The sequence below is a fragment of the Hippocampus zosterae genome, chromosome 1 (genome assembly GCF_025434085.1).
Source record: "Hippocampus zosterae strain Florida chromosome 1, ASM2543408v3, whole genome shotgun sequence".
NCBI lineage: Eukaryota > Metazoa > Chordata > Actinopteri > Syngnathiformes > Syngnathidae > Hippocampus > Hippocampus zosterae.
In genome coordinates this window covers 2,587,473-2,611,477 of record NC_067451.1, presented here as the reverse complement: position 1 = coordinate 2,611,477, position 24,005 = coordinate 2,587,473, and the positions used below count along the sequence as shown (strand labels likewise).

Sequence of the window (24,005 nt, the reverse complement as noted above, 5' to 3'; positions counted from 1 at the left end):
TTGGGACAAATTGCATTCAAATATATTCTTAATGTTGAAAGGGAAAAAAACCATCATCAAAAACTGAAGTCCACACGTGAGTCGGAATAATACTTCATATTTGCCATATGTTGAATTCTTGCTATGGCACATATTGTCACAGAAGAGTACAATAAGCCAGAAATCAAAATGTATGTGCATAGATAGATAGAGAGATATACACTTACCGTATATATAGATACACTGTATATCAATATATGTTAATATATACATATTTGTAACAGACAGAGCAGAACAAACTAACCTAGAATCCAAATGTCCCATCTGCATTTCCTTGAGTCCAGAGAGTACAAGATTGTTTTCAAATTGTCCTTTCAACACTTAGTTTTTTTTTTTTTTACAAATAACCTGCTTCTTGGCGAGTTGTGAGCAGCTTCCCCCTACACAATCTGGACCTTGTGCACCAGCGAGGCATGAGGGCCAACCAAGGTGTGGCCCATCTCCGTTTTGAACCTCTTTGTGCCATTTGTGAGTTGGTTGTGGCTGTGCGCCTCAGACACCTGGGAATGACTGCTCTGGCTTTCCCGATCATCAGGATGCTCCTGGCTGGCGGGACCCCCGAGGCCTTCGTCCACCTCGTCTTCATTGTCGGTCATGGAGGGAGTGCAGTAGCTCGGGGAGGTGTGGCGCAGAGACCTGACGGAACTCGCTGGCCTTGACCATTCTTCGTTTTGCTCCCCGAGCATGTCAGTGGACTTGATGGTTAACGGTGTCGGGACGCGACACGGAAGGGAAGTTCCCTGCTGCGGATGTACACACCAACATAAAGGTATTTTAATGTAACGTAGGTAAACTCTGGCAGTCGTTCTTAATTTGCAAATAAAAATTACTTTCGGTGTAAATTTCAAGTTTGGTTTTAGTAGTCAGCCCAGCAGCTGAATTTTGGATACAGATTATGTATTAGATGTAGGGCTGGGCAATTAATGGCAATTTAATTGTGATTTCAGCTTTGGCATTCTCTCGATCTTTAAAACACAATAAGGCGCTTCAGAGTATACGGCGCAGCTTCAATGAATGGCCCGTTTTAAAACCGTTTTCATATATACCACATTATGAAGCTACAATAGTGGCTGCAGTTGCGTTGTGCATCCATTAGATGGAGCTACGCTAAAGAGAATACAATACAACAATGCTTTTAGGTGTAGCTTGAAGTGCGAAAAATGTGGTTTAATATTCAAAAGAGCTCAATCGCACCTTTCTTCTCTACTCCTATCTCATTGGTATTTAGTTTTATTTGTTCCACTGTGTTACCAATTTGTTTTCTGATTGTTCCTTCATTATACATTTCAAATTGAGCTTTCAAGGATTCAAGGAATTATTACTGTCATAACAACGAGACATTTCAAATCACAATACCCGAGGCCCCTCGTCAGTCCCGAGATTTGTGAAAATCAAAATAGAATAACCAAATCGGATCAAACAAATACCATAAAGGAAAGGAGCGTTGGCGCGGAGTGCCGATGCGGATTTGGAGCTGGGAGTCGCGGCTTGGAGTTTGAAGCGGATTACGTGGGACAGGAGAAGTGAACTAATCTCTTTTCGTCAATGGACGCTACAGCTTCGTGTTTGCTTTCAAAACTTTGCTTGTAGCAGACGTGTGCACATTTTTCAGCATGATGTCTCTGATCCACTGGTGAAAGGACACGTTGATCCTCTCCTCTTTCATCTATAACTGCTTCAGACAACAAAGTGTATGCAGAAAAGTGGTGAAGATTGCACGACTGTCTCTGTCCTATGTGTTGTCTTGTGTTATTTTTGTTATTTTGACTTCAAAATGGCGCCGCGAGAGTGGCTGCCTTTCCAGCAGCTCCTATTTTTTTGTTGTTCTACTTCTTCCTTTCATAACTTTGCTGCTGTGAATCTGGAATTTCTCCATTGCGAGACTAATAAATGTTTTCTTAATCTTAATCTTAAAGCGACGAATAGATGCTTATTCAAAGGTTGGAGTGTGTTTTGCTAACCTCGTCATGGTCCAAGAGGCTCTCTCTGCCCTTCTGCGAGTTGAGTTGTACCGGGCGACCCAGGTAGTCATACGCTCCCCCGCCTCCTTCCCCTCCTCCTGACCTCCCACCCATGATAGTGGAGCGGCTGTCACGGCTGGGGGCCAGCTCCTATCAGCACAGGAAATGGACACAGATGACAAGTGGGGCATTAGTAGCTTGCACGGCCTCTTGTCATCCAATATACAGTACATATATCAATATTTTTTGGAATATGACAATTTGGAGTGGTTCCATCGACTCTGATTCACAGACAGGAATGAAAGGAACATCAAGTTTGATCATTGCGGCGAGCGGACTGACCCCAAGGGAGGACATGGTTCCCTCCACCCTCAGCGGGATGCTCTCCTCCGTCTGCAATGACAGGAAGCAGACAGACTTTGATACTTGTGCGCAAACTTGCCAAAAAACTTCCAGCCGTCAAAACTTTTCCCGCTTCCTCAAGAGAGACAAAGCGGCACCTCCTTTCCCCGTCTCATCCCGAGCGCTTCATTATGTCTTCAATTCATGTCTCGACAAAGAATCACTGACTCAATCTGCCGGTTTTGTCTCCCAGGCAGAACTGGGTCGCGCAGACAGACGAGAAAAGTGTCACCGTGTTTGTTCTGTGTTGTCGGGGAGAGAGAGAGAATAATTCATTACCGCTCCTCTTGCATCGGTGCTGACCGAGTTGATCCTCCTCAAAGAAGCTTGCCAGGACAGACTGCTTATTTCCTCCCTGCGCACACAAGCAAAGATGGCAAAATGAGATTGCGTGGGGTTTTTTTTTTTTTTTCACTGACTGGATCGCGTATTCATCCAATTTCCTTGTTCCATACCGCGGTCATTATCGTCAATGAAGAGCAACAAAATAATTGGAACTCAAATTGAAAGAACATTTTCGTTCATTGGAACGGAAAATGCTTTGGAGAAGAGGAAAAGTAACTGAAACATCTTCCGGTTATAAAACTGCCCTTTGTTTTCGTCCTGGTCATTTGATATCAGACGTCACCTTTAAAGGTTAATTTTAAATTGATTTATTTTGGTATGACTGTAACAGCCTTATTTTATTATTCAGTACTTTGCAACCTATATTTATGTATTTATTTTTTTCTATCTTGAAATCACTGGCCCAAATACCCCAGAAACAAAACTAAAACGAATACTAAAACCAATAAAAAATGAGAGAAAAATGAATCATTTTTGAAAAACTAAACACGAACAGAACAGGGGCGGCCCGGTAGTCCAGTGGTTAGCACGTCGGCTTCACAGTGCAGAGGTTCCGGGTTCGATTCCAGCTCCGGCTTCCCTGTGTGGAGTTTGCATGTTCTCCCCGGGCCTGCGTGGGTTTTCTCCGGGTGCTCCGGTTTCCTCCCACATTCCAAAAACATGCGTGGCAGGCTGATTGAACACTCTAAATTGTCCCTAGGTGTGTGTGTGTGTGAGCGTGGATGGTTGTTCGTCTATGTGTGCCCTGCGATTGGCTGGCAACCGATTCAGGGTGTCCCCCGCCTACTGCCCGGAGACGGCTGGGATGGGCTCCAGCACCCCCGCGACCCTTGTGAGGATCAAGCGGTACAGAAGATGAATGAATAAATGAATAAAAACGAACAGACCTGCTATCAGAAGTGAATTTTTAAAAAAAGTCCACATGGAAAAAAAAAAAAAAACGAACGATCAAGAGAAACCCCAAACTATGAGAACCCTCCTCCATACTTCTTCTCGGTCAGTTCCCTCTTGAGCTTCTTGTTCTTCTTCTTGTGATGACAGGTGACAGTGATGATGATGACCAGCATCAAGAGGAGCAGCCCCACGGCGATGACCCCGACGACGACCATCGTCGTCGTTTCCGACATAATCTGCCTCTCGGGAAACTCTGCAGGAAAGGCAAAGCAAGGAAGCGGTCAGAAGTCTGCGGAGGACAGGGGAGCGGGGGTGGGCGGGGGAGGGGGGGGGTTGTCAAAGGCTCAACTCTCGACGGCTACCTGACACGAAAATCTCCACCTCCGCCGTGCCCACGCCAACCTCATTCTTCGCCACGCACTGGTAGGTGCCGCTGTCTGATAGGCTGAGGGGGCGCCGGAACTCTAGGGTTCCGTTGGGGTGAGGCGTCAAACCGTCGGGCAAAGCCTTACCGTGTCTGTTAGCACAAATTTGACACACCTGAGACAAAATGCACATTTTTTTCCCCACGTGTCTGATTCAGTCAGTCATTTCCAACATTTTCCACCATTAAGTTGGCTCATGACGCCAACCACTCGATCCAATAAGAAATTTTCAAGGGAAGGTAAAAAAAAAAAAAAAAAGGGATGTTTTCAAAAGTGTGCACACCCTCTTAAAACTGCAACGTGGCCGTGTTAGACAGCTGGCCAAAATCAAACCTCTCCTCTCACATGAACACTTTGAGACAGTGATTCATCCCTTTGTCAATGCCTTGTACTTTGGAGTCAGCCAGTCCTCCATGAAGCGCCTTCAGCTGGTCCCGAATGCCGCTGCTCGCCTCTTGACTGGTACTCGTAAGAGGGAGCATATCACTCCCACTCTGGCATCCCTTCACTGGCTCCCCATTCATTTTAGAGTTATTTTCAAGATCCTCCTCTTTGTTTTCAAATCTCTGAATAATCTCGCACCACCTTACCTCTCTGAGCTCATCCGCCCCTACACACCTGCCAGGCCCCTACACAAAACTCACTTGTATTCTTTGGCATTCGACTCAGCATGACTTAGATTTGTTCTTGATTTTACTGTTTGGTGCTTTCTACCGCCTTTTATTACCGATTTGTCTTACTGTTTATTGTGCATGTTAAATCGCTCCATGTACAGCACTTTGTATGCAGCGATGGCTGTTTGAAAGTGCTCGAGAAATACTCTTGACTTGACTTGTTTGGAATTGGCCTATCACATTCAACAATTACAACAAATCTCGAGTGTCCGTGCAATGTAGAAAAACTTCAAACTTTTGCCAGAAAACAAACGAAATTTCTGGATAGCCCTCTCCAGAACAGCTGAAATTGATTTGAGGTTACTCAGAAGAGGCACTTTAAATGGACGCAGATGTTGTTGACTACCGCTGAACAGGCGTGTCAATGTGATTGGATAATTCTGACAACCGCAACATATCATTTAACACTTGTGCAACCACATTATTTCACTTGATTCATTTGACTTCCTTTTGGGAAATGATATGAAACACACACACATACACACACACACACACACACACTTGAGGTTGACAGGTTACGAGTTCCATTAAAAGTTGATAAAGTTGTGAAATGATTTGTCTTGGTCTCATTTGTTTACATCACAAAACCTTGGCATTTGGGCAGGGGTGTGTAGACTTCTTATATCCAATAGGCTGCCCCCCCACCTCCACCCAAATTAAGGTACCGGTAGTTGTTCCTTGACTGATATTTCAGCATTTATTCACATTGACATAAGTCGAAAGCGTTCAAGTGAGCGAAAAAAAACATCTAATTCAAGATCATTTAACAGCATAAAAGAAATTTGTTTAGTGGCGACGGTGAAAGTTGTAAAAAAATAAAATAAAATAAAGCCACACTGAATGAAGGAACACATGGAAAGAAAACTCTCCCCAACAGCGAACATGACACGATAAAAGCTACGCGACGATGCGAGGCAAACCGAACTAAATCTGAAGTTTTTCGAAATTCGAGAAAGCAGCTATGAATTAAGAGGTACCAACTTATTCAAAAAAAACTCAAAACAAGAACAAACATCAAGCAAAGAAGTGTATCGAGCAAAGGTGTTAATCTGTGGAATAATCTCGAAACGGACCTGAAAATGAGTAAATCGCTTGCTGAGTTCAAAAACAAATTCAAAAAAATAGTACAAACAACCTACATCAATCAGAGTTAAAATGATAAATTCTAAACATGAAATATAATGATAAATCAGAACTAAGTTGATAAATAGAGAAAGGTATTGAAATAACCATTATGAATACAAGAGAAAATTGACACAAGAGTGCCAGGGTGTGGATGTATATAATCCCGATACAAACCAAAAGTTGTAAAAATATCACGGTTAAGGGTAAAGTATGAGCCTTAATGGAAACTTCTTTCTTCTTACTTTTTTCTTTTCTGATATATATAAAAAATGATTGAGTAGATATAAACACATAACGGGGTAAGACTAGATACGTTTTTTTACTTCATCCTACTCCCTTGAACATAATAACTGTGTTGAATGAAGACTGATTTCTTTCTTTTTACTTTTTTATCCACCTTATTTTCTGTCAAATTATTACTATATATGTTTTATGTTCAATAAACAAACTCGAGGGCGGCCCGGTAGTCCAGTGGTTAGCACGTGGGCTTCACAGTGCAGAGGTACCGGGTTCGATTCCAGCTCCGGCCTCCCTGTGTGGAGTTTGCATGTTCTCCCCGGGCCTGCGTGGGTTTTCTCCGGGTGCTCCGGTTTCCTCCCACATTCCAAAAACATGCGTGGCAGGCTGATTGAACACTCTAAATTGTCCCTAGGTGTGAGTGTGAGTGCGAATGGTTGTTCGTTTCTGTGCGCCCTGCGATTGGCTGGCAACCGATTCAGGGTGTCCCCCGCCTGCTGCCCGAAGACGGCTGGGATAGGCTACAGCACCCCCCCGCGACCCTAGTGAGGATTGAGCGGCTCGGAAGATGAATGAATGAATGAATAAACAAACTCAAAAAACAAAACAAAAAAAAAATCCGGTAACACCAAACTCACGAGACAATGAGGAACATCTTTGACAAGACTTAGGTGGCTGGAGGGAGATGATTGGTTGACACAAGGAACAGGTCTGATGAGACCAGGTGGAGACAAAAATTTTGAGTTTTTGCTGTTCGCTGAAAAGTTGATGCAGACGGCGAAACGTAGTCGGCGATGGGCTGTTCAATCGTGTCGTTGGAGTGCTGCGGGTTTGCTGGACGATCGTCGATGGCCGCGATGGCCAGGACTAGCCCGGAAATACACATTTTCCCAAAATTCCCGATGGCCGACCCTTGTGTGTACCATTTATCTTTCGAGTGACTATTTCTGTCATTTTGAGGCAGTCAAACATTGAATGACTTCATCCATTCGGTTCCTCTTCCTCACAAGCCGTCCTCTCTTTCAGTTCCCTCCGCGATCCGTCCACATTTCGCTTTTCCTCCGCCTTGCATCCGCGCAAGCACAAACACGACGGCGTGCCACCAAGCGATTGCTTCACTAAGACGCCTGCTATTGACAAAGCCAACAGGTTGGACCCGCTGCGTGCGCTCGCGCGCGCGCAGGAATGCCGAAGCTAACGCTCTTGTTGACGGGTTTTTAATGCCAGCCGTGTTGACGTTACAAACAACAATTAAAAAAAATGTGAGCCATTCCGCCACATCGCAGGTCAAACTATGAGTTGTTCTTTAGTTCGGGTATGAAGTAGACACTAAATGAAAAAATGAAACGGATTGAGACAAATCTTTTCCGTGCCACGCGACACAAACTGAAGTTATTCAGGAAAAGGTTGGCTGCTTGACTCTCGTCACTTGTCATGCACGCACATTTGCGCCATGTTTGATTGATGTGAATGCTCGAGTCTTAACGAGATGATCATTCTTATGAGATACTTGACATAGCTAATCAAACAACTGACTGGAGTTTTGCAATCGGCATGCCAATTTTTTGTTTTAATCATCATAAAAATAGAACTCAAGAGATGGGGGGTTTTGTTCAAAATTGTTCCCATGTTTTTAGGGTTACCATACAGAACATTTTTTGTTCTTTATGTTATAACATTCAATAAAGGAAGTGTAACTGCCTCGACTGTACTTGCCCCCTAAACCATTCATTCATTCATTCATCTTCCGAGCCGCTTGATCCTCACTAGGGTCGCGGGGGGTGCTGGAGCCTATCCCAGCCGTCCTCGGGCAGTAGGCGGGGGACACCCTGAATCGGTTGTCAGCCAATCGCAGGGCACACATAGACGAACAACCATCCACGCTCACACTCACACCTAGGGACAATTGAGAGTGTTCAATCAGCCTGCCATGCATATTTTTGGAATGTGGGAGGAAACCGGAGCACCCGGAGAAAACCCACGCAGGCCCGGGGAGAACATGCAAACTCCACACAGGGAGGCCGGAGCTGGAATCGAACCCGGTACCTCTGCACTGTGAAGCCGACGTGCTAACCACTGGACTACCCCCCGCCCCTAAACCATCTCATCTCATCTCATCTTCCATACCGCTTGATCCTCACTAGGGTCGCGGGGGGTGCTGGAGCCCATCCCAGCCGTCTCCGGGCAGTAGGCGGGGGACACCCTGAATCGGTTGCCAGCCAATCGCAGGGCACACATAGACGAACAACCATCCACGCTCACACTCACACCTAGGGACAATTGAGAGTGTTCAATCAGCCTGCCATGCATATTTTTGGAATGTGGGAGGAAACCGGAGCACCCGGAGAAAACCCACGCAGGCCCGGGGAGAACATGCAAACTCCACACAGGGAGGCCGGAGCTGGAATCGAACCCGGTACCTCTGCACTGTGAAGCCGACGTGCTAACCACTGGACTACCCCCCGCCCCTAAACCATCTCATCTCATCTCATCTTCCATACCGCTTGATCCTCACTAGGGTCGCGGGGGGTGCTGGAGCCCATCCCAGCCGTCTCCGGGCAGTAGGCGGGGGACACCCTGAATCGGTTGCCAGCCAATCGCAGGGCACACATAGACGAACAACCATCCACGCTCACACTCACACCTAGGGACAATTGAGAGTGTTCAATCAGCCTGCCATGCATATTTTTGGAATGTGGGAGGAAACCGGAGCACCCGGAGAAAACCCACGCAGGCCCGGGGAGAACATGCAAACTCCACACAGGGAGGCCGGAGCTGGAATCGAACCCGGTACCTCTGCACTGTGAAGCCGACGTGCTAACCACTTGGCTACCGGGCCGCCCCCCCCCTAAACCAAATTAAGTGAAATCTTCAAGAACTTGCGATGAGACTTTCAAATCTTTGTGGAGATATTTTGGACCAGTCTTCCAAGCTGCATTGCTTTAATTCAGTAACCCTCTGGAGGGCTTTTGAGTATGAACGGTCATGCAACAGCATTTCAATTGGATTCAAATCTGGACTTTGACTCGGCCACTCCAAAACCTTCATTTCAGTTTTTTTCAGAAGTTGACTCACTGGTGTGTTTTATCGCATTTTCTTGCAACAAAACCCAAGTGAACTTCAACATGAGGAGGGCCAACCGTTCTTTCTCAGTATTTCCTGGTAATGAGCCAAATTCATGGTTCCATCAGTTGCAACAAATTGTCCAGGTCCTGAAGTAATCAGCAGCCCCAGACCATCTTCACTACCACCACCATGTTTGACTGCTGAGATGATTGTCGTCCTCAAATGCTGTTACATTTACACCAGATGTAACAAGACACACGTCTTCAAAAAATATTTTTTTTGGCCCATCTGTTATTTAATTTCTGTCTATCAGGACATTTTGTTGCTGCTTATTTGACATCTTTTGACAGACCCTAGTTTGTCAGACTGGCTCCATTTAAATTATTTCACGATTGAACAAGTCGAGAAGTAATCACGCTTGGGTGTGGTCAGTGAAAATGAACTCAAGTGAACATCAACTACCACGTTGCGCACAATCAAAACAAGTTGGCATCACTAACTTTCGGTGACACATGTTGTTTTTCTGTTAAACGGAACCGCATTAGCCACACCCCGATGACTGATTTTCATCCCCCAAAGTAAACAAGCGCACGATGACTCGAGTACATCAGGTTCAACGTAACAGCTAGAGTGTTGTCATGGTGTAATCACGTTTTGAGTTACAGTAAAAGCAACCGTCCAGACGCTTAGTCAACAGACAATATAAGTGTACCTGGCCCAGGTGAACTGCTGCGGTTTGGGGTTTCCTCCACTCACGCACGTCAGGGAAGCGTGCTCCAGGCCCACGTACCAGTCCCCGTTATAGCCCGACACCTCAGAATCGGGAGGAACTGGAAAGGATATATATGAGACAGTTGAGCAATGTCTGGAACCTGATTTGGTCATCCCAAATTTGATCCCACTCACAGTGTACGACGAGCTTGTTTTGGTGCCGGCGCGGCCCCGCCGTAAGAGTCGGATGCCACACCAGACAATCCAGTTTCTTCCCATTCATTTTCCTCAGAGGGTGCAAGGAGAAGTGGGTGGTGATGGCCCCGTTCGCCCAGGAACGGTTGATGGATTGACCGTGCAGCTCGGTGTCCCACGACAGCTGCGGCGCCGGGCGGGCCAAAGAGCGGCACGACGCTGCCTGCCGATATGACTGCCCCTCGACCAGAATCACAGGATCCAAGGAGGAGATCGGGATGGCTGGATGAGAAGCATGATGTCAAATATCTATGAATTTGTGCAGCAGCCACAGTTGGAGTCCTACTTAGGCGCAGCCTTTCTAAATTTGCACGTTCTATCTGTACCTGGATGCGTTCAAGTACAGAAGGAGGAGATCATGATTTCTGTTTTATTCATGTTGAAGAGATAACATATTTCTATCAAATCAATGTTTAAATGTGCTCATCCCTGTGGTCAGCGCGAACAGAAGTTGCTGCAAATTACAATGTATTCCCAGAAACCAGTTTGTGTCATCTATCATTTCAAGGATTTTCACCCATAGTAAATGTCATTTATATGTCCATCCATCCATATTCCGAGCCGCTTGATCCTCACTAGGGTCGCGGGGGGCGCTGGAGCCTATCCCAGCCGTCTTCGGGCAGTAGGCGGGGGACACCCTGAATCAGTTGACAGCCAATCGCAGGACACACAGAGACGAACAGCCATTTGCACTCACACTCACACCTAGGGACAATTTAGAATCGAACCCGGTACCTCTGCACTGGGAAGCCGACATGCTAACCACTGGACTACCGGGCCGCCCTCATTTATGTGTCCAATATGAAATTGGACATATAATCAGAAGGGCGTCACAGGCCCACTACTAACAACACCACCGCATCCCCTGATTTTAACCCCCTGGGTGTGCAAGGATAAACAAATATGTATTAAAAAACATTGGACCCAGCATTGACCCCTGCGGGACACCATACTTGTTGTTCATAGTATTGGGATTAAAATCCATCCGTTATTGCAAACTTCTAATTTGAATCCACATAGCTTTGCATCCAATTCAAAACTAGTCACAGATTCCCATGTTGTTCAACTTCAGTTAAACATTTTATTTTACGATTTGTTCGCCTAAATGTTAGAAAAAAAGAGTTAAAATAGTTACAGACTAATTTGATAATCAATTAGGTGTTTCATCGACCAACCATTTCAGAGTGTTCCCCACCTACTGCCTGAAGACAGCTGGGACAGGCTGCAGCACGCCCCGTGACCCTTGTGAGGATCAAGCGGATCAGAAAATCGATGGATGGATGGATGGATGGATGTTTAATCGATTAATGTTGACACTTCCAATGCCTAGATAGCAATAAGTAAAAATATGTATTTATATATTGGTACGAATAGTACTGTAGTGTGAAATTACGCTCTGAATTTTTTTCTTGACTTTCATGAATAAATTGATGTTTTGAATGCTAGGCATTTTTTGTCCGCCTCATCAACCCACTGACAGGCTTCACCTGTGTAATAATTCCTCTGAGCTACTTCTCTATAGCCACACTCTCTCAATCTCTCAACCAATACGAACTCGGGATGCCTCCTTCCTACCACCTGGTGTGACTTCTTCAAAATTTAATCCAGTCCCACTCCGAGATCATTTGTCACTGGACTTGCTGTGTTGTTGCATATGTGCTGTTTATTTGCTTCTGTCTTGTTTGTTTGATTCCACATTTGCATTTGCAAAAAGATGAGATACTCACTCCAGACCATGAGAGTCACTATTTGATCAAAGTTTCCCAAAGGGTAGGAGTTGACGTGACATGTGTAACGCCCTTCGTCTGAGACATCTGTGCTGAGGAGCACTAAAGATGAGTCTTCGGTGGGGATGCTGCTGTTGAATCGCACACGGCCAGACCACGCTCCAAAAGCTGTCAACAAGGAATAAAATTTGGATTCATTGTGAGAAGAAAAGCATGAACGTACAGATGAAAACAAGCTAAATTATTTCATTCATTCATTCATTCATTCATCTTCCGTACCGCTTGATCCTCACTAGGGTCGCGGGGGGTGCTGGAGCCTATCCCAGCCGTCTTCGGGCAGTAGGCGGGGGACACCCTGAATCGGTTGCCAGCCAATCGCAGGGCACACATAGACGAACAACCATCCACGCTCACACTCACACCTAGGGACAATTTAGAGTGTTCAATCAGCCTGCCATGCATATTTTTGGAATTTGGGAGGAAACCGGAGCACCCGGAGAAAACCCACGCAGGCCCGGGGAGAACATGCAAACTCCACACAGGGAGGCCGGAGCTGGAATCGAACCCGGCACCTCTGCACTGTGAAGCCGACGTGCTAACCACTGGACTACCGGGCCGCCGCAAAATTATTTGTTCCAATAAAATAAAAAAAATCCAAATCATTCGTCGCTTTTCATTCCGGTGCGTTCATTTCATTGCACTTGTAACTACCGGTCTGGCCGTCAATGTGATGAGCCGTGATGATCTGGTCCCAGCCGTCTGGGGTTTCCCTGTACCACGTGACCTGCACCACCAACTGCATTTCCTCAGGCTGGAAGCGGCACGGCAGGACCGTCTCCTTTTCGGCCAAGGAGTAGATGGAGTCATTCGGGGGCCGCTTGACAAATTCTCCAGTCACTGCGACGAAGAACGGCAGTGACTTTTGAGAGTATTGCTACGAAACGGATAGAATAGCACGTAGGGAATACAAGAAGACAGTTTCATGGAGCAAGGATGAGAATCTAAATTCTAAATGTATGTCTGCTTCTGACCGGCAAGAAAGGCTTTCCTGGCCCAGCGCTGGCTCGTAGGTGTCCCGATATTTTTGTCCTGCGTTGGGAACAAGAGGAGCTGTGTTGCACGCGCAGGCAGAGAGCGACATTGCGTTATCAGTCCAAGTGAAGATATGCCGCTTGACAAGTTACACGAGACAACCTGTCGTAGCGCATCGTGTCTGGACAGGGCCGGAATTAACGACAGACGTGCAGTAAATGACAGACACAGTGTGTGAACGTGTGAACAGCCTGTTTACAAATGTCGTTGCCTGTTCAGATCAGGTGTCACGTGAATACTCAAAAGGCAAACAAACATACACTGCGTACTTATTTTGGAGTGGAGAAAGAAAAGAAAAATGCCGAGTCTACCTGGATTACTCAAAAGTATCCGCATTGATGAGAATGAGTTTGGCATGAGGTTGGGATCATGTTTTCAGACGAGGCCCTACAAGCGCAACTCTTTCGTCAAACAAACACAGCGAATGATTCACAACGCTGTGCGGTGAGAACGCGACTGCGCGCGTCACGTCAGCGGCCATGATTCATGCATTTCCCGTGAACAGCGCCCCCCCCCCCCCCCCCTCTGTTCACCGGCAACACATGGCTTCATTGTGTCCATCTCGAAGACATGACGCGTGGGGGAAAAAAATGTGGGTCAGATCAAATATCGGCTATTTCCCCCTTCCTACCGACTGCTGTCAGGCTGATGAATAAAAAATAACAATCATAATAATAATAATAATTAAATGACGTGAAGGAAAATTGTAAATAGTACTGCGATTTATCCATTTTGTGTTCATATTGCATTTAATTGAAAGATGTTTGTTGTTTTTTTTTCTCTTTCTCCTTTCTTCTTTCTACATACATTCTTGCTGCTGGAGGCTGTAAATTTCCCCAGTGTGGGACGAATAAAGGATATCTTATCTTATCTTATCTTATCTTATCTTATCTTATCTTATCTTATTTGGCACATCTGCTCATATTTTATCCAGAGCAAAAAGAGCATTTTGGTCACGTATCCGATAAGGAAGTCCGACGTGGCACCTCTTCCCTCCAGCAAGTTGCACGCAGTACACCGTAAAACTCAAATAATGACATTCAAGCTTCCCCACCCCAGAACCTTCCAAAAAAAATTCAGATTTTTTCCAATTCTCCTTCTGTTTGAAAGTAAAACAGACTAAAGGACAACAATTGAGTTCCCCACATCTGTGCTCATTTCGCTCATCTTGAACACTTAAATCGAAAGATATCTTCATTTTACAGGAAGGGCCGTGAGTTGATTGGTGGCCCGAAAGAAGCCACATACCGTATCGTCCAAAACATTTTGTGTGCCCGCCTTCGTAGACACGAGACTGATTTTGATCCTGCTAGTCCTCAAGAGATGAAGGAAATATGCAGATATAAACACACAAATATCTCACTGATGACTGAGATATTTTCTTTTCTCAACACCGTAAAAAAAATGGATCAACAGCAACCTGTTTTTCCTGATACATCAGGCAGCAGCACGCCACTGTTATTTTTTCTCAGCCTATTGAAAGACTGCGGCACTCAAGTGCGCTTTTGTTTGGAATTCCAGAGCGCCAATACTTTATTGGGAATTTGTTGATGATCGGGGTAAACAAGCCTTTTTGTTGACATACTTGATTTACGTAGTCCTGATATTATTGATCATAAGAGCATATGTTCAATGACCTGGACCAGGAGGACACATGAATCCTACGACATAGCATAAAAAATACTTCTTACCGGAGATCCATGGGACCAGGAGACACAGCGAGAGTCCTCTGAGCCAGGATGTCATCCTCCCAACAGTTGTTGCAATACTCGGGTCGCCAAATCATCAGCCTATGCTGCCGAACGCAGCCATGCTACTGGGAATCTAGAGTCCTAAATACTGTATAAAGCACAAGTCCTAAGATCCGGTCTGTTTTCTGTGGTGGTTTAACACACACATGGTGAGAGCATAAAGCTCACCTGTCAGGGATACACCTGTTTGCATTACCTGCACACTTGTGCTTCCACCTCCCTTTCGACCTTTCGAGTCAACTTTCCGGTTTGGTGGATGCCCGTTGACAGTTTTTTTTTTCCCACTCTCGTCTTTACTTGTTCACACCTGAGGCTGCAGACAAGACAAATCCTCCAGCAAACAAAAAAAAAATGACGACCAAATCTGCCACCTTTTGGTGTATTTCAGCAATACAGTGGACCCCCGTATACTCGCATACATTTTTTAAAAACCTTTAACAAAACGCTTCATGCTTCTTCAACAATTTTTATGGTTAAAAAAAAAACAAAACAAAACATTTTGGATGCATTTCAAGGATTTTCGTACATGGCAAAGATCATTTATACATAACATTGGTCCTAGCACTGAACCCTGTGGAACGCCACACAGGATTTCCAAGCATTCTAGTTTACTGTACATCCATTCATCATCGCAAGCATCTCCTTACCCAATTCAAACTAGTCTATACTGTGCTTTGTGTTATAAAAATGATGTCAGCAAATAATAGTCATGACATAGCCTTATTGGTACTTTTCTACATCTGCGGTATATTACATTATACTACTTTACTAAAAGTAGGCGTTCAGATAATTTTGCATGACATTTCAATGAAATATTCATTGTAGTTCTCAAATCTTGATTTTTTTGTTTTAATTACCCCTACATTGAAATTATGTTACACCACACGATTGACTAAGCATGATGATGTTGGCCATTTAGTGAATTTTCGCCAGTTTTAAAAGTTAATATTAGTTAGTTAATATTAGTTAATAACCAGTTAATATTTTCATTCATTCATTCATTCATCTTCCGTACCGCTTGATCCTCACTAGGGTCGCGGGGGCTGCTGGAGCCTATCCCAGCTGTCTCCGGGCAGTAGGCGGGGGACACCCTGAATCGGTTGCCAGCCAATCGCAGGGCACACAGAAAGGAACGACCATTCGCACTCACACTCACACCTAGGGACAATTCGGAGTGTTCAATCAGCCTGCCACGCATGTTTTTGGAATGTGGGAGGAAACCGGAGCACCCGGAGAAAACCCACGCAGGCCCGGGGAGAACATGCAAACTCCACACAGGGAGGCCGGAGCTGGAATCGAACCTGGTACCTCTGCACTGTGAAGCCGACGTGCTAACCACTGGACTACCGGGCCGCCCCCAGTTAATATTTGACACAGGAAAATTATTCCTATCACTAAAATTAACTAAAAAAGTTCTGTGTATCATTTTTACACATCTACTCCATAGCTTACCTCCCAGCCCAATGCTAAAGCTAATGCTGCATTGTTTTCAGCCATGGAGTCAATCGAAGCAACGCAGAAACACGCCACAACCATACTGACAGGCATTTATTCTTTATATTCGACAAAGTGAGACTAATATTAACAAGGCTTAATTGCTAACTTTGAGACTTTCATTCTGTACTGTCGCTGGGTATACCCGTACGTCTCGTTATACTTCCCTCAAGTGGCCAAGGTGTACACCAGAAGGAGCCCATGAAATCGAAACAAAAAGTGCAATTTTATCGCGTTTTTCCTTTTTATTAGTAACTGATTAATACAATCACCAAGGGCGAAAAGGGGTGCTATTTAATCGTGTCTTTCCTTGTTATAAGTAACTGCTCAATACAATAATCAATAACAAATACTAGAAAAGTGAGTAACACAACATTGTTTTTCTTAATCACAAATTTGCATTACACCCAACGCCAGCTGAAATAAGCATAGCCGAACAAAAAAACTGAAGCAATGTTTTGTGTTCTCCTTCCTTGTTACTTCTTGGTGTCAATTATCGCATATGTGTCCTGGGCATGAGGAGTCAAGCCCTGAGTAGACAATAAGCAACATACAACAAGTCAGACAGTTGGGTGAGTGAGTGAGTACCAGTCACTGAAAAGTGTATCAAACACTTACGGTGTAAATGCCTTCTGGAGCACTCTATCAGAGGAAAGGGGTAAATATTGGTGTTGATTTTTTCTTTTTAAACGACACATCAGTTGTATATGTGCATTGTACTGCATTTTACCTGTTTGCCATCTGCCTTCCCCTCTTTAGCACTGCGTATCTGTAACAACATTTTATTGTTTACTCATTGTTGTCTATCGTTTAGAAGCGTCAAACTGCATCTTCCGCCTTTATATGTATCAACACTTTAAAAAACTCTATAAGCTTATTTCACAATCAAACAGGAAGTGAAGACACATACGCTGACAAGCTGCATGCAAGTGATACACACAGTAGTAAGGCTGCAATCCTACCAGGAATTCATTTTACTGCAAATTGGGGTGCATATAGACAGGTGGGGTGGAAAAAGGGCCTGGATTCGGGAATAGGGTTAGGGGTTAGGGGGTCAGGGTCAGGGGTTAGATTTAGGGTTTATGGTTAGGGGTTAGGGTTCGGGGTTCGGGATTGAGGGTTAGGGGTTAAGGGTTAGGCTGAGGGTTAGGATTAGATTTGGGTTTTAATGCTAGGGTCAGGGGTTAGGGGTTAGGGTTAGGGTTTAGGGTTAGGGTTAGGAGTTAGGTTGAGGGTTAGGATTAGATTTAGGGTTAGGGTTAGGGTTAGGGTTAGGGTTAGGGTCAGGGTTTAGGGTTCGGGTTAGTGGTTAGGGGTTCGGGTAGGGGTTATTGTTAGGCTTTAGGGTTAGTGATTAGGGTAAGGGTTTGCGTTCAGGTTAGGGGTTGTGTTAGGGGTTGGGGTTAGGTTTAGGGGTGAATGGTTAGGGGTTGGGTTAGAATTGGGGTTAGGGGTTCAGGTTAGGGGCAGGGTTAGGTTTAGGGTTAGGGGTTAGGGGTTAGGGGTTAGGTGTTAGGGTTTAGGGTTCGGGTTAGGATTAGGGGTTAGGGACCGTGTTAGGGTTAGGGTTTAGGGCTCGGAGAAAAAAAAGCACTGCTGACCTTGAGTCTGCAGTAGAGCGCGGTCAGGATGATGCCATACAAAAACAGAATGCCATCCAGCACATAACATATCTCCGGTTCGGCGAGAGCTGCTGCAGAGAGAAGATGACATTGATTTAACTTAATTGTAGCACCATTTAAAAAAAATAAATATTATAAATCGCAAAAATTGCAACAATTTAAAAATATAATTTTCTGAAATTTCCGGCAATAAATTTTGGTAGCAGAATGAAGCAAGCAGGTTGTTTGCTTTTTATAATATTAGTTACTTCAGTTACTTCTCTTACTTTCTTTCTTGTGAAATGTGGGACAGTCAGTTTTCACAACAGCAAACCAGAAAGCACTTTGTTAAATTGCCCAAATAAAAATTTTATTGAAAAAAAAATTGAGTTCACCCAACTTTTGGCCCCCGCCAGTGTAACGCCCAAAATTGAAAAAAACGGAATCACTCTTGAGAGGACTGATCACATGTCCGCAGTGACATTTGTCTTGAATTTGGAAATAGTCTCGACTTGTTGACGCAACTTGAGCAGTTGCTACTTTTGACTGGTGGGTGAATCGAAACAAACTGCTTTTGGCTCCTCGTTATCCCCAAGCACCAATTTGGATTTCAGTTCAAGTTCAAAGTGTTGATACGTTTTCTGTCAGCGACACCTCAGAGCTTCAGCTTCTCTTTTCGCAGGCGAGAAAATGACACGAATGAAAACCCTCTTAGCGAAAGCTCGTTTCCAAAAGTTAGGGGGGCCCCATCGGCCAGCAAAGCACCCGACCCTCCGCAACTCACCAGCTTGACCGAAAGTCATCCACAGAGGAACGACCGCCAGTAGTGAGTTCCTGTGCCACAAGGCCATGGTTCTATCGAGTCGAAAACACAATTTTGCTGAACGCTTAAGAATGACAAAGTGCAGCAAAAGAAAAAGTCACTGCCGAGAGGGGGAAGTTGTGGTCTAGGCTTGAAGTCCATCTACTCAGGCCACTCCCTCTTTTGACTACCAAAACCACAGCAAAGTCAAACAATTTTGTTCTCTCACAGTACAAATGACAAGAGTCTAATTTTGGATTCTGAGCATAAAATATTTATTCGGCATTATATATATCACAGAATATCAGCCAGGCGGGGGTCTTGCTCAGCGGTCCACCTCCCCAAACACGATGTCCTGTGTGCCTGTCGAAAGAAGAAGGTTCGTGACCACTGGTACCAGGCGCACGTTGATGACGTCACTTACCAATAATGGCCACGACGTCTGCGAGCATGTGTCCTTTGGCCATTTTGTCCAGACCGGCCTAGAGAAGAAAAGAAAAATATATATAAATTGTCACTTCATGAGCAACTTTGAAGAACTCAATTAAAAAACGAGGCAGGAAGGAAGGAGCAGGTGGCGTCTAAATAAAAACAGCACTGTCGGTACTTTAAGAAGTTAGCGTAGCCTGGAGCGCGAAGCAGCGCGCGACTGCGTCTTTAAATATTGCAGCGTCGTCTCGAAAGTGCGTACCAGGTGGGCGAATCCGGGCGCTTTGATCTTGCAGCGGTAGGGCCTGCTGGAACCGTCCGACACCAAGTAAACACCAAACTCTCCCTGGGGGGGGGGGGGGGGGGGGGGGACACACGCAAACAAATGCGAGTAAGCAGTTCCCATCGTAACTCGGTTACCACTGCAAAGGATTTTGTTTGCTAGCTGGGCGACGCACCAACAGCTCAACTGATTTTCATTTCAAGGGGAACGAAATGAGAGTCCATTTGCCATGTGCTAGGCAAATTAATCGACAACTAATCGATTAATTAGTTAATCGATTAACAATAAATGTCGTACAATTTCTGCGGTCCTCCGCGTACGCACGCTGATCATCACTGTGTGGAATCAAAATAAAACGTTTGCTTTTACGTTGGAATATCCAGTGATCGACACTTTTGGCTGTTTTCTGACACGTGACCTCACCAAACTGTCACTGAATCATCAATAATTTGTTGGCACATTTTCAGACACTGTCAATTGGAAAAGTCCTGTTTGTGAAAAAAGGGATGCAAATTAAAATAGATCACAAATTCAATTTATCGATCATTAAAATAATCGTGGGCGGCCCGGTAGTCCAGTGGTTAGCACGTCGGCTTCACAGTGCAGAGGTACCGGGTTCGATTCCAGCTCCGGCCTCCCTGTGTGGAGTTTGCATGTTCTCCCCGGGCCTGCGTGGGTTTTCTCCGGGTGCTCCGGTTTCCTCCCACATTCCAAAAACATGTATGGCAGGCTGATTGGACGCTCTAAATTGTCCCTAGGTGTGAGTGTGAGTGCGGATGGTTGTTCGTTTCTGTGTGCCCTGTGATTGGCTGGCAACCAATTCAGGGTGTACCCCGCCTACTGCCCGAAGACAGCTGGGATAGGCTCCAGCACCACCCGCGACCCTCGTGAGGATCAAGCGGCTCGGAAGATGAATGAATGAATGAATGAATAAATAATCGTTAGTTGCAGCCCTACTTTAGATAAGTGCGGAATTTACTAACCTAGCAAGACGAGGAATTTTTCGTCATTTTCTTTGACTCGTGAGCGACTCTTAGTTCAGCCCAATGTGCTTGAAGCGAATCTCTATTTCATTGATCAAGCAGGTAACCTGGTTGAAGCGTCCTCACCTTGGGGGCCTCCACTGCGGTGTATGTGGCCCCAGGGGGCACCTGATAACCCTCGGTGTACAGCTTAAAGTGGTGGATCAAAGACTCCATGGACATCTGGCAAAAACACACGTGTCAAGTGTCGTGAGGGTCTTCACCGCTGCGCTTTGCGCTCCGCTCACCTTCATCTCAGACCTCTTGGGCGGAGCCACCTTGGCGTCGTCCACCTTGATCTCGCCTTCGGGCATCTTGTTAAGGGCCTGGTGCATGATCCGCAACGACTGCCTCATCTCCTCCACCCGACACAGATACCTACTCGAGACGAAGTTAAGCCCGAGGAGAGCGAGGGGGGGAAGTAGAGCGCCCCGTCGTTTACGCACCGGTCGTAGCAGTCGCCCTTGCTTCCGATCGGGACGTCGAAGTCCACCTCGTCGTACTTGTCGTACGGCTGGGACTTGCGCAAGTCCCACTTGATGCCTGAACCTCTCAGCATCACACCACTGGAACAGGAACGAGGGCATGAAAAGGTCCACAAAACAGTCGTGCGTTATAATCGTAACACAGTAATACAGTATATACAGAGTAAATCGCGATTTTGAAGGGGGGGGGGTCGTTTTGCCCTAACCTAAAGCCATAGTTGAGGGCTTCCTCTGCTGTCACTACACCGATGTCCACAGTGCGATTCTTCCAGATGCGATTATTGGTCAACATCTGAAAAACACAAACGGACAGCAAACAGCTCAGAGTTACCGCCGATGTTGCATCACATCTCCCGAGACGCAAGAACGCACCTCTTCCACCTCGTCGATGCGAATGGAAAAGTTCTTGCACCACTCGTAGATGTCGTCCATTAGGCCCAAGGGAAGATCCTGCAACACGGAGGAAGAGTTCAGCCAATCAGCACTCGGGCACCCGTTTCACTTGGATTAGCTTTGGTTACCTGATGGACACCGCCGGGTCGGATGTAGGCGGCGTGCATTCTGGCTCCGGACACTCGCTCGTAAAACTCAAACATCTAAGAGATGGAAATCGCAATGTCAAGCGTCTCGGCGTGCCAGCCCAAGTGTATTTTCAGCCGTCACCTTCTCTCGTTCCTCGAACATCCAGAAGAACGGGGTCATGGCACCGATGTCAAGTGCATGAGTGGTGACAGCCATGATGTGGTTCAGGATGCGGGTCATCTCTCCATACAGGACTACCATTTTACAATCGAGGCGTTATTGGGCTGGGAATTCTACATTGAGGGCCACGAGTGCGTCTTGTAGCGCGTTACCTCTGATCCATTCGGCACGGGGCGGAGCCCTGATGTTGAGGAGCCTTTCTACAGCCAGCGAGTATGCCTCCTCGTTGCACATCATGGAAACATAGTCCAAGCGGTCAAAGTAGGGTAGAGCCTGAGGCAGGAGGAGGAGGTCAGGCGTTTTTTTTACTGCTAATGTATTCCTGACATTCCTTGAGTCACACCTGCAGGTATGTCTTGTACTCGATTAGTTTTTCCGTGCCACGGTGAAGCAAGCCAATATGGGGGTCACACTTTTTAACGGACTCGCCGCTAAGCTCCAGCACCAGACGCAGCACTCCATGAGCCGCGGGATGCTGTGGCCCAAAGTTGATGGTCAGGTTGGACACGTCCTTCTCAGCCGGAGGATCTTTGTCTGGTCAAACAAATGCAACGCTTAAAAATAGGCAGAGAGCAAACTTGACAATTCAGACAGTGTAAATGCTACCATTCCATGGGGGTGGGGTCCATTTCTCATTAAGAGCAGTGGGGTACATCACTGCACCGGCAAATTGCTCAGTCCACTCTACATCTGGCTGCCACTGCTTCTTCCTAATAAACAATATAATTGTCACTGCATTGCAGTAAGGTGAGTAACTGCTCCGCATCTATTTGTACTGGGCGTTATGAGGCTGCAACAAGCAACTCGGCACATTTGGCAATCTGCTAACATTAGCTTTTGTGCGTGCATTCAGTTTTGCAGCTCAAACGAACGCGACTGACAGTACGAAGGTGCGTTCGATGGAACATTTTAAACCTTGCGCCGAATTACCTGCTTTGAAGAACAGCGCAGCAGGGGCTTCCGACATGACTATTTATTGGATTTAAAATTAATTTTGTTGAAGGACGTCCCAGTTTGGTAAGCGACCTCAACATTGCGGCCGCCATCTTGGTTGTCAGGCCAACTCGAGTGAGTGACGTCACAGGACGACTTCTTCTCTGGTCATATGCAGCGAGGTAGCGCACACGACTGCCACCAACTGGTCATGCTCATTAGAATCACTACTCTTATTATAATAATTATTTTTAATAATAACAATAATAATAATAATAATAATACGCCAGATTTTATGGCGCATTTCTGAAGTGATTCATAGAGATGTACGTTACAGTAATGTATTATATAATCCATCCATTTTTAAATCAGTTTATCAGAATCAGAATCAGAATCAGAATCATCTTTATTGGCCAAGTATGTAGAACACACAAGGAATTTGTCTCCGGTATTTGCCTTTGTATTATTATCACAAAGGGCGTGGGGACTTGCTGGAGCCTACCTCAGCTGTCTTTGGGCATTAGGCAGGGGATACCCTGAACTGCTTGCCAGCCAATCGCAGGGCGTATTATAAAATCCGATCGACTAATAGTCAAAACAATCAAAGACAGAATCCTTTTTATCTAAAAAAAACAGTGCTTTTATTTATGTAATACTGTGGAAAAATAATTACATACATTTTTAAAAAATATTAAAGGTAGAGAAAAAAAAACCTGTTTGATAACATATTTTTAACATTTTTTTTTCCTGCTACGGAACAGTACAATAACATAAACATTGGGGTTTTCTAAATTCAAAGACACAGTAATACAGGATACAGTCCTACCAGAGGTATAAAAGTACTAGATCGTGAGAGAAATGATACAGACGTATATTGAAACACACACTCACATACACACACGTACAGATTGTATACATATGGACATGCATACAACAGTCCCACGCACACGTGAGTCAGACGCGGCACGTTTGGAGGATGCATGTATCCATTCACTCATCTATACAAACACACTGTACAAATTGATGCGCGCGCCAATGCCCACACACTCGATCTTGACTTCTGTTTCTGACACACACACACACACACACACACGCGCACACACACGCGCACAACTACATGTCAATATTGTAGACAGCCTTCATGGAGCCTCTCCATACACATTCTCTTCCGGCCCTTCTGGGAGGCAAACGATGAGAAACGATAATGTTCTCCCGATAAGGCCACTCAGTTCTAAACCCCACGTCTTTGTTGTTCTCACCGTCCGTACCAGTCTTTAAGTTTTAGAGCTCGGGCGAGGGGGAAAAAAAAAAAGGCCCAAGCTGAGGAAAAAGTCTGACCCAGGGTCCCTCACCTGGTTTATAAAGCAACAGTCGCCAATAGAAGGAGCTTCTACTGCATCTACTGTACATGATCTACGGTGAAGAACAATACACTTGGCACTAGGTTTCTTTTATACACTGGTAAAACCCTTTTTGATGGCACAGTTCTTCCAACTTTTGGTCCATACATACACATCATTTCATGTTTTACATTGACAAAAATAATTCTG

General features: G+C 45.4%; 3 protein-coding genes across 5 annotated transcripts; all 3 read right to left on the bottom strand.

Moving 5' to 3' along the window:
- Positions 1–81: 81 nt before the first annotated feature.
- Positions 82–14,959, bottom strand: nectin4a (nectin cell adhesion molecule 4a). 2 transcript variants are annotated; one of them, XM_052067968.1, is made up of 11 exons: positions 14,645–14,959; positions 12,573–12,758; positions 11,862–12,029; positions 10,075–10,356; positions 9,881–9,998; positions 4,004–4,158; positions 3,735–3,894; positions 2,682–2,757; positions 2,343–2,393; positions 2,001–2,150; positions 82–782 (listed from the first exon to the last, which is right to left on the bottom strand). In XM_052067968.1, exons 1-11 carry the CDS (start codon positions 14,697–14,699, stop codon positions 420–422), a joined length of 1,764 nt encoding a protein of 587 aa, XP_051923928.1. In that variant the 5' UTR covers positions 14,700–14,959; the 3' UTR covers positions 82–419. The 2 variants fall into 2 exon arrangements, with proteins under 2 accessions (XP_051923928.1, XP_051923938.1); XM_052067978.1 differs by lacking the exon at positions 14,645–14,959 and adding an exon at positions 14,202–14,325.
- A 1,459-nt stretch (positions 14,960–16,418) lies between these two features.
- Positions 16,419–18,754, bottom strand: fcer1g (Fc epsilon receptor IgFc epsilon receptor Ig). 2 transcript variants are annotated; one of them, XM_052068546.1, is made up of 5 exons: positions 18,584–18,754; positions 17,800–17,888; positions 16,929–16,967; positions 16,817–16,840; positions 16,419–16,728 (listed from the first exon to the last, which is right to left on the bottom strand). In XM_052068546.1, exons 1-5 carry the CDS (start codon positions 18,648–18,650, stop codon positions 16,675–16,677), a joined length of 273 nt encoding a protein of 90 aa, XP_051924506.1. In that variant the 5' UTR covers positions 18,651–18,754; the 3' UTR covers positions 16,419–16,674. The 2 variants fall into 2 exon arrangements, with proteins under 2 accessions (XP_051924506.1, XP_051924498.1); XM_052068538.1 differs by having other exon boundaries at positions 17,800–17,891; positions 18,584–18,750.
- A 98-nt stretch (positions 18,755–18,852) lies between these two features.
- ndufs2 (NADH:ubiquinone oxidoreductase core subunit S2) lies at positions 18,853–22,620 on the bottom strand. The gene is made up of 14 exons (XM_052068100.1): positions 22,453–22,620; positions 22,129–22,232; positions 21,866–22,056; positions 21,675–21,795; positions 21,484–21,596; positions 21,342–21,416; positions 21,193–21,270; positions 21,027–21,112; positions 20,782–20,901; positions 20,584–20,713; positions 20,423–20,518; positions 19,293–19,376; positions 19,026–19,083; positions 18,853–18,964 (listed from the first exon to the last, which is right to left on the bottom strand). The coding sequence occupies exons 1-14, from the start codon at positions 22,566–22,568 to the stop codon at positions 18,927–18,929; spliced, it is 1,410 nt and encodes a 469-aa protein (XP_051924060.1). The 5' UTR covers positions 22,569–22,620; the 3' UTR covers positions 18,853–18,926.
- Positions 22,621–24,005: the final 1,385 nt, after the last annotated feature.

Bases quoted from the DNA above. Each gene is read 5' to 3' on its own strand.
- nectin4a (XM_052067968.1), bottom strand. From the start codon at position 14,699: ATGACATCCTGGCTCAGAGGACTCTCGCTGTGTCTCCTGGTCCCATGG. The intron at 4,159-9,880 runs GTACACTTATAT...TTGTGCTAACAG, and splicing joins CAGCAGTTCACCTGGGCCAG to ACACGGTAAGGCTTTGCCCG. The intron at 2,394-2,681 runs GTAATGAATTAT...CTGTCATTGCAG, and splicing joins GCACCGATGCAAGAGGAGCG to ACGGAGGAGAGCATCCCGCT.
- ndufs2 (XM_052068100.1), bottom strand. From the start codon at position 22,568: ATGGCGGCCGCAATGTTGAGGTCGCTTACCAAACTGGGACGTCCTTCA. The intron at 20,902-21,026 runs GTTAGGGCAAAA...TTCCTGTTCCAG, and splicing joins GCCCTCAACTATGGCTTTAG to TGGTGTGATGCTGAGAGGTT. The intron at 19,377-20,422 runs GTGAGGACGCTT...CCCCCCCCCCAG, and splicing joins CCGCAGTGGAGGCCCCCAAG to GGAGAGTTTGGTGTTTACTT.
- fcer1g (XM_052068538.1), bottom strand. From the start codon at position 18,650: ATGGCCTTGTGGCACAGGAACTCACTACTGGCGGTCGTTCCTCTGTGG. The intron at 17,892-18,583 runs GTGAGTTGCGGA...TTCTCTCTGCAG, and splicing joins GATGACTTTCGGTCAAGCTG to CAGCTCTCGCCGAACCGGAG. The intron at 16,729-16,816 runs GTAAGTGTTTGA...TTGTCTACTCAG, and splicing joins CTCCAGAAGGCATTTACACC to GGCTTGACTCCTCATGCCCA.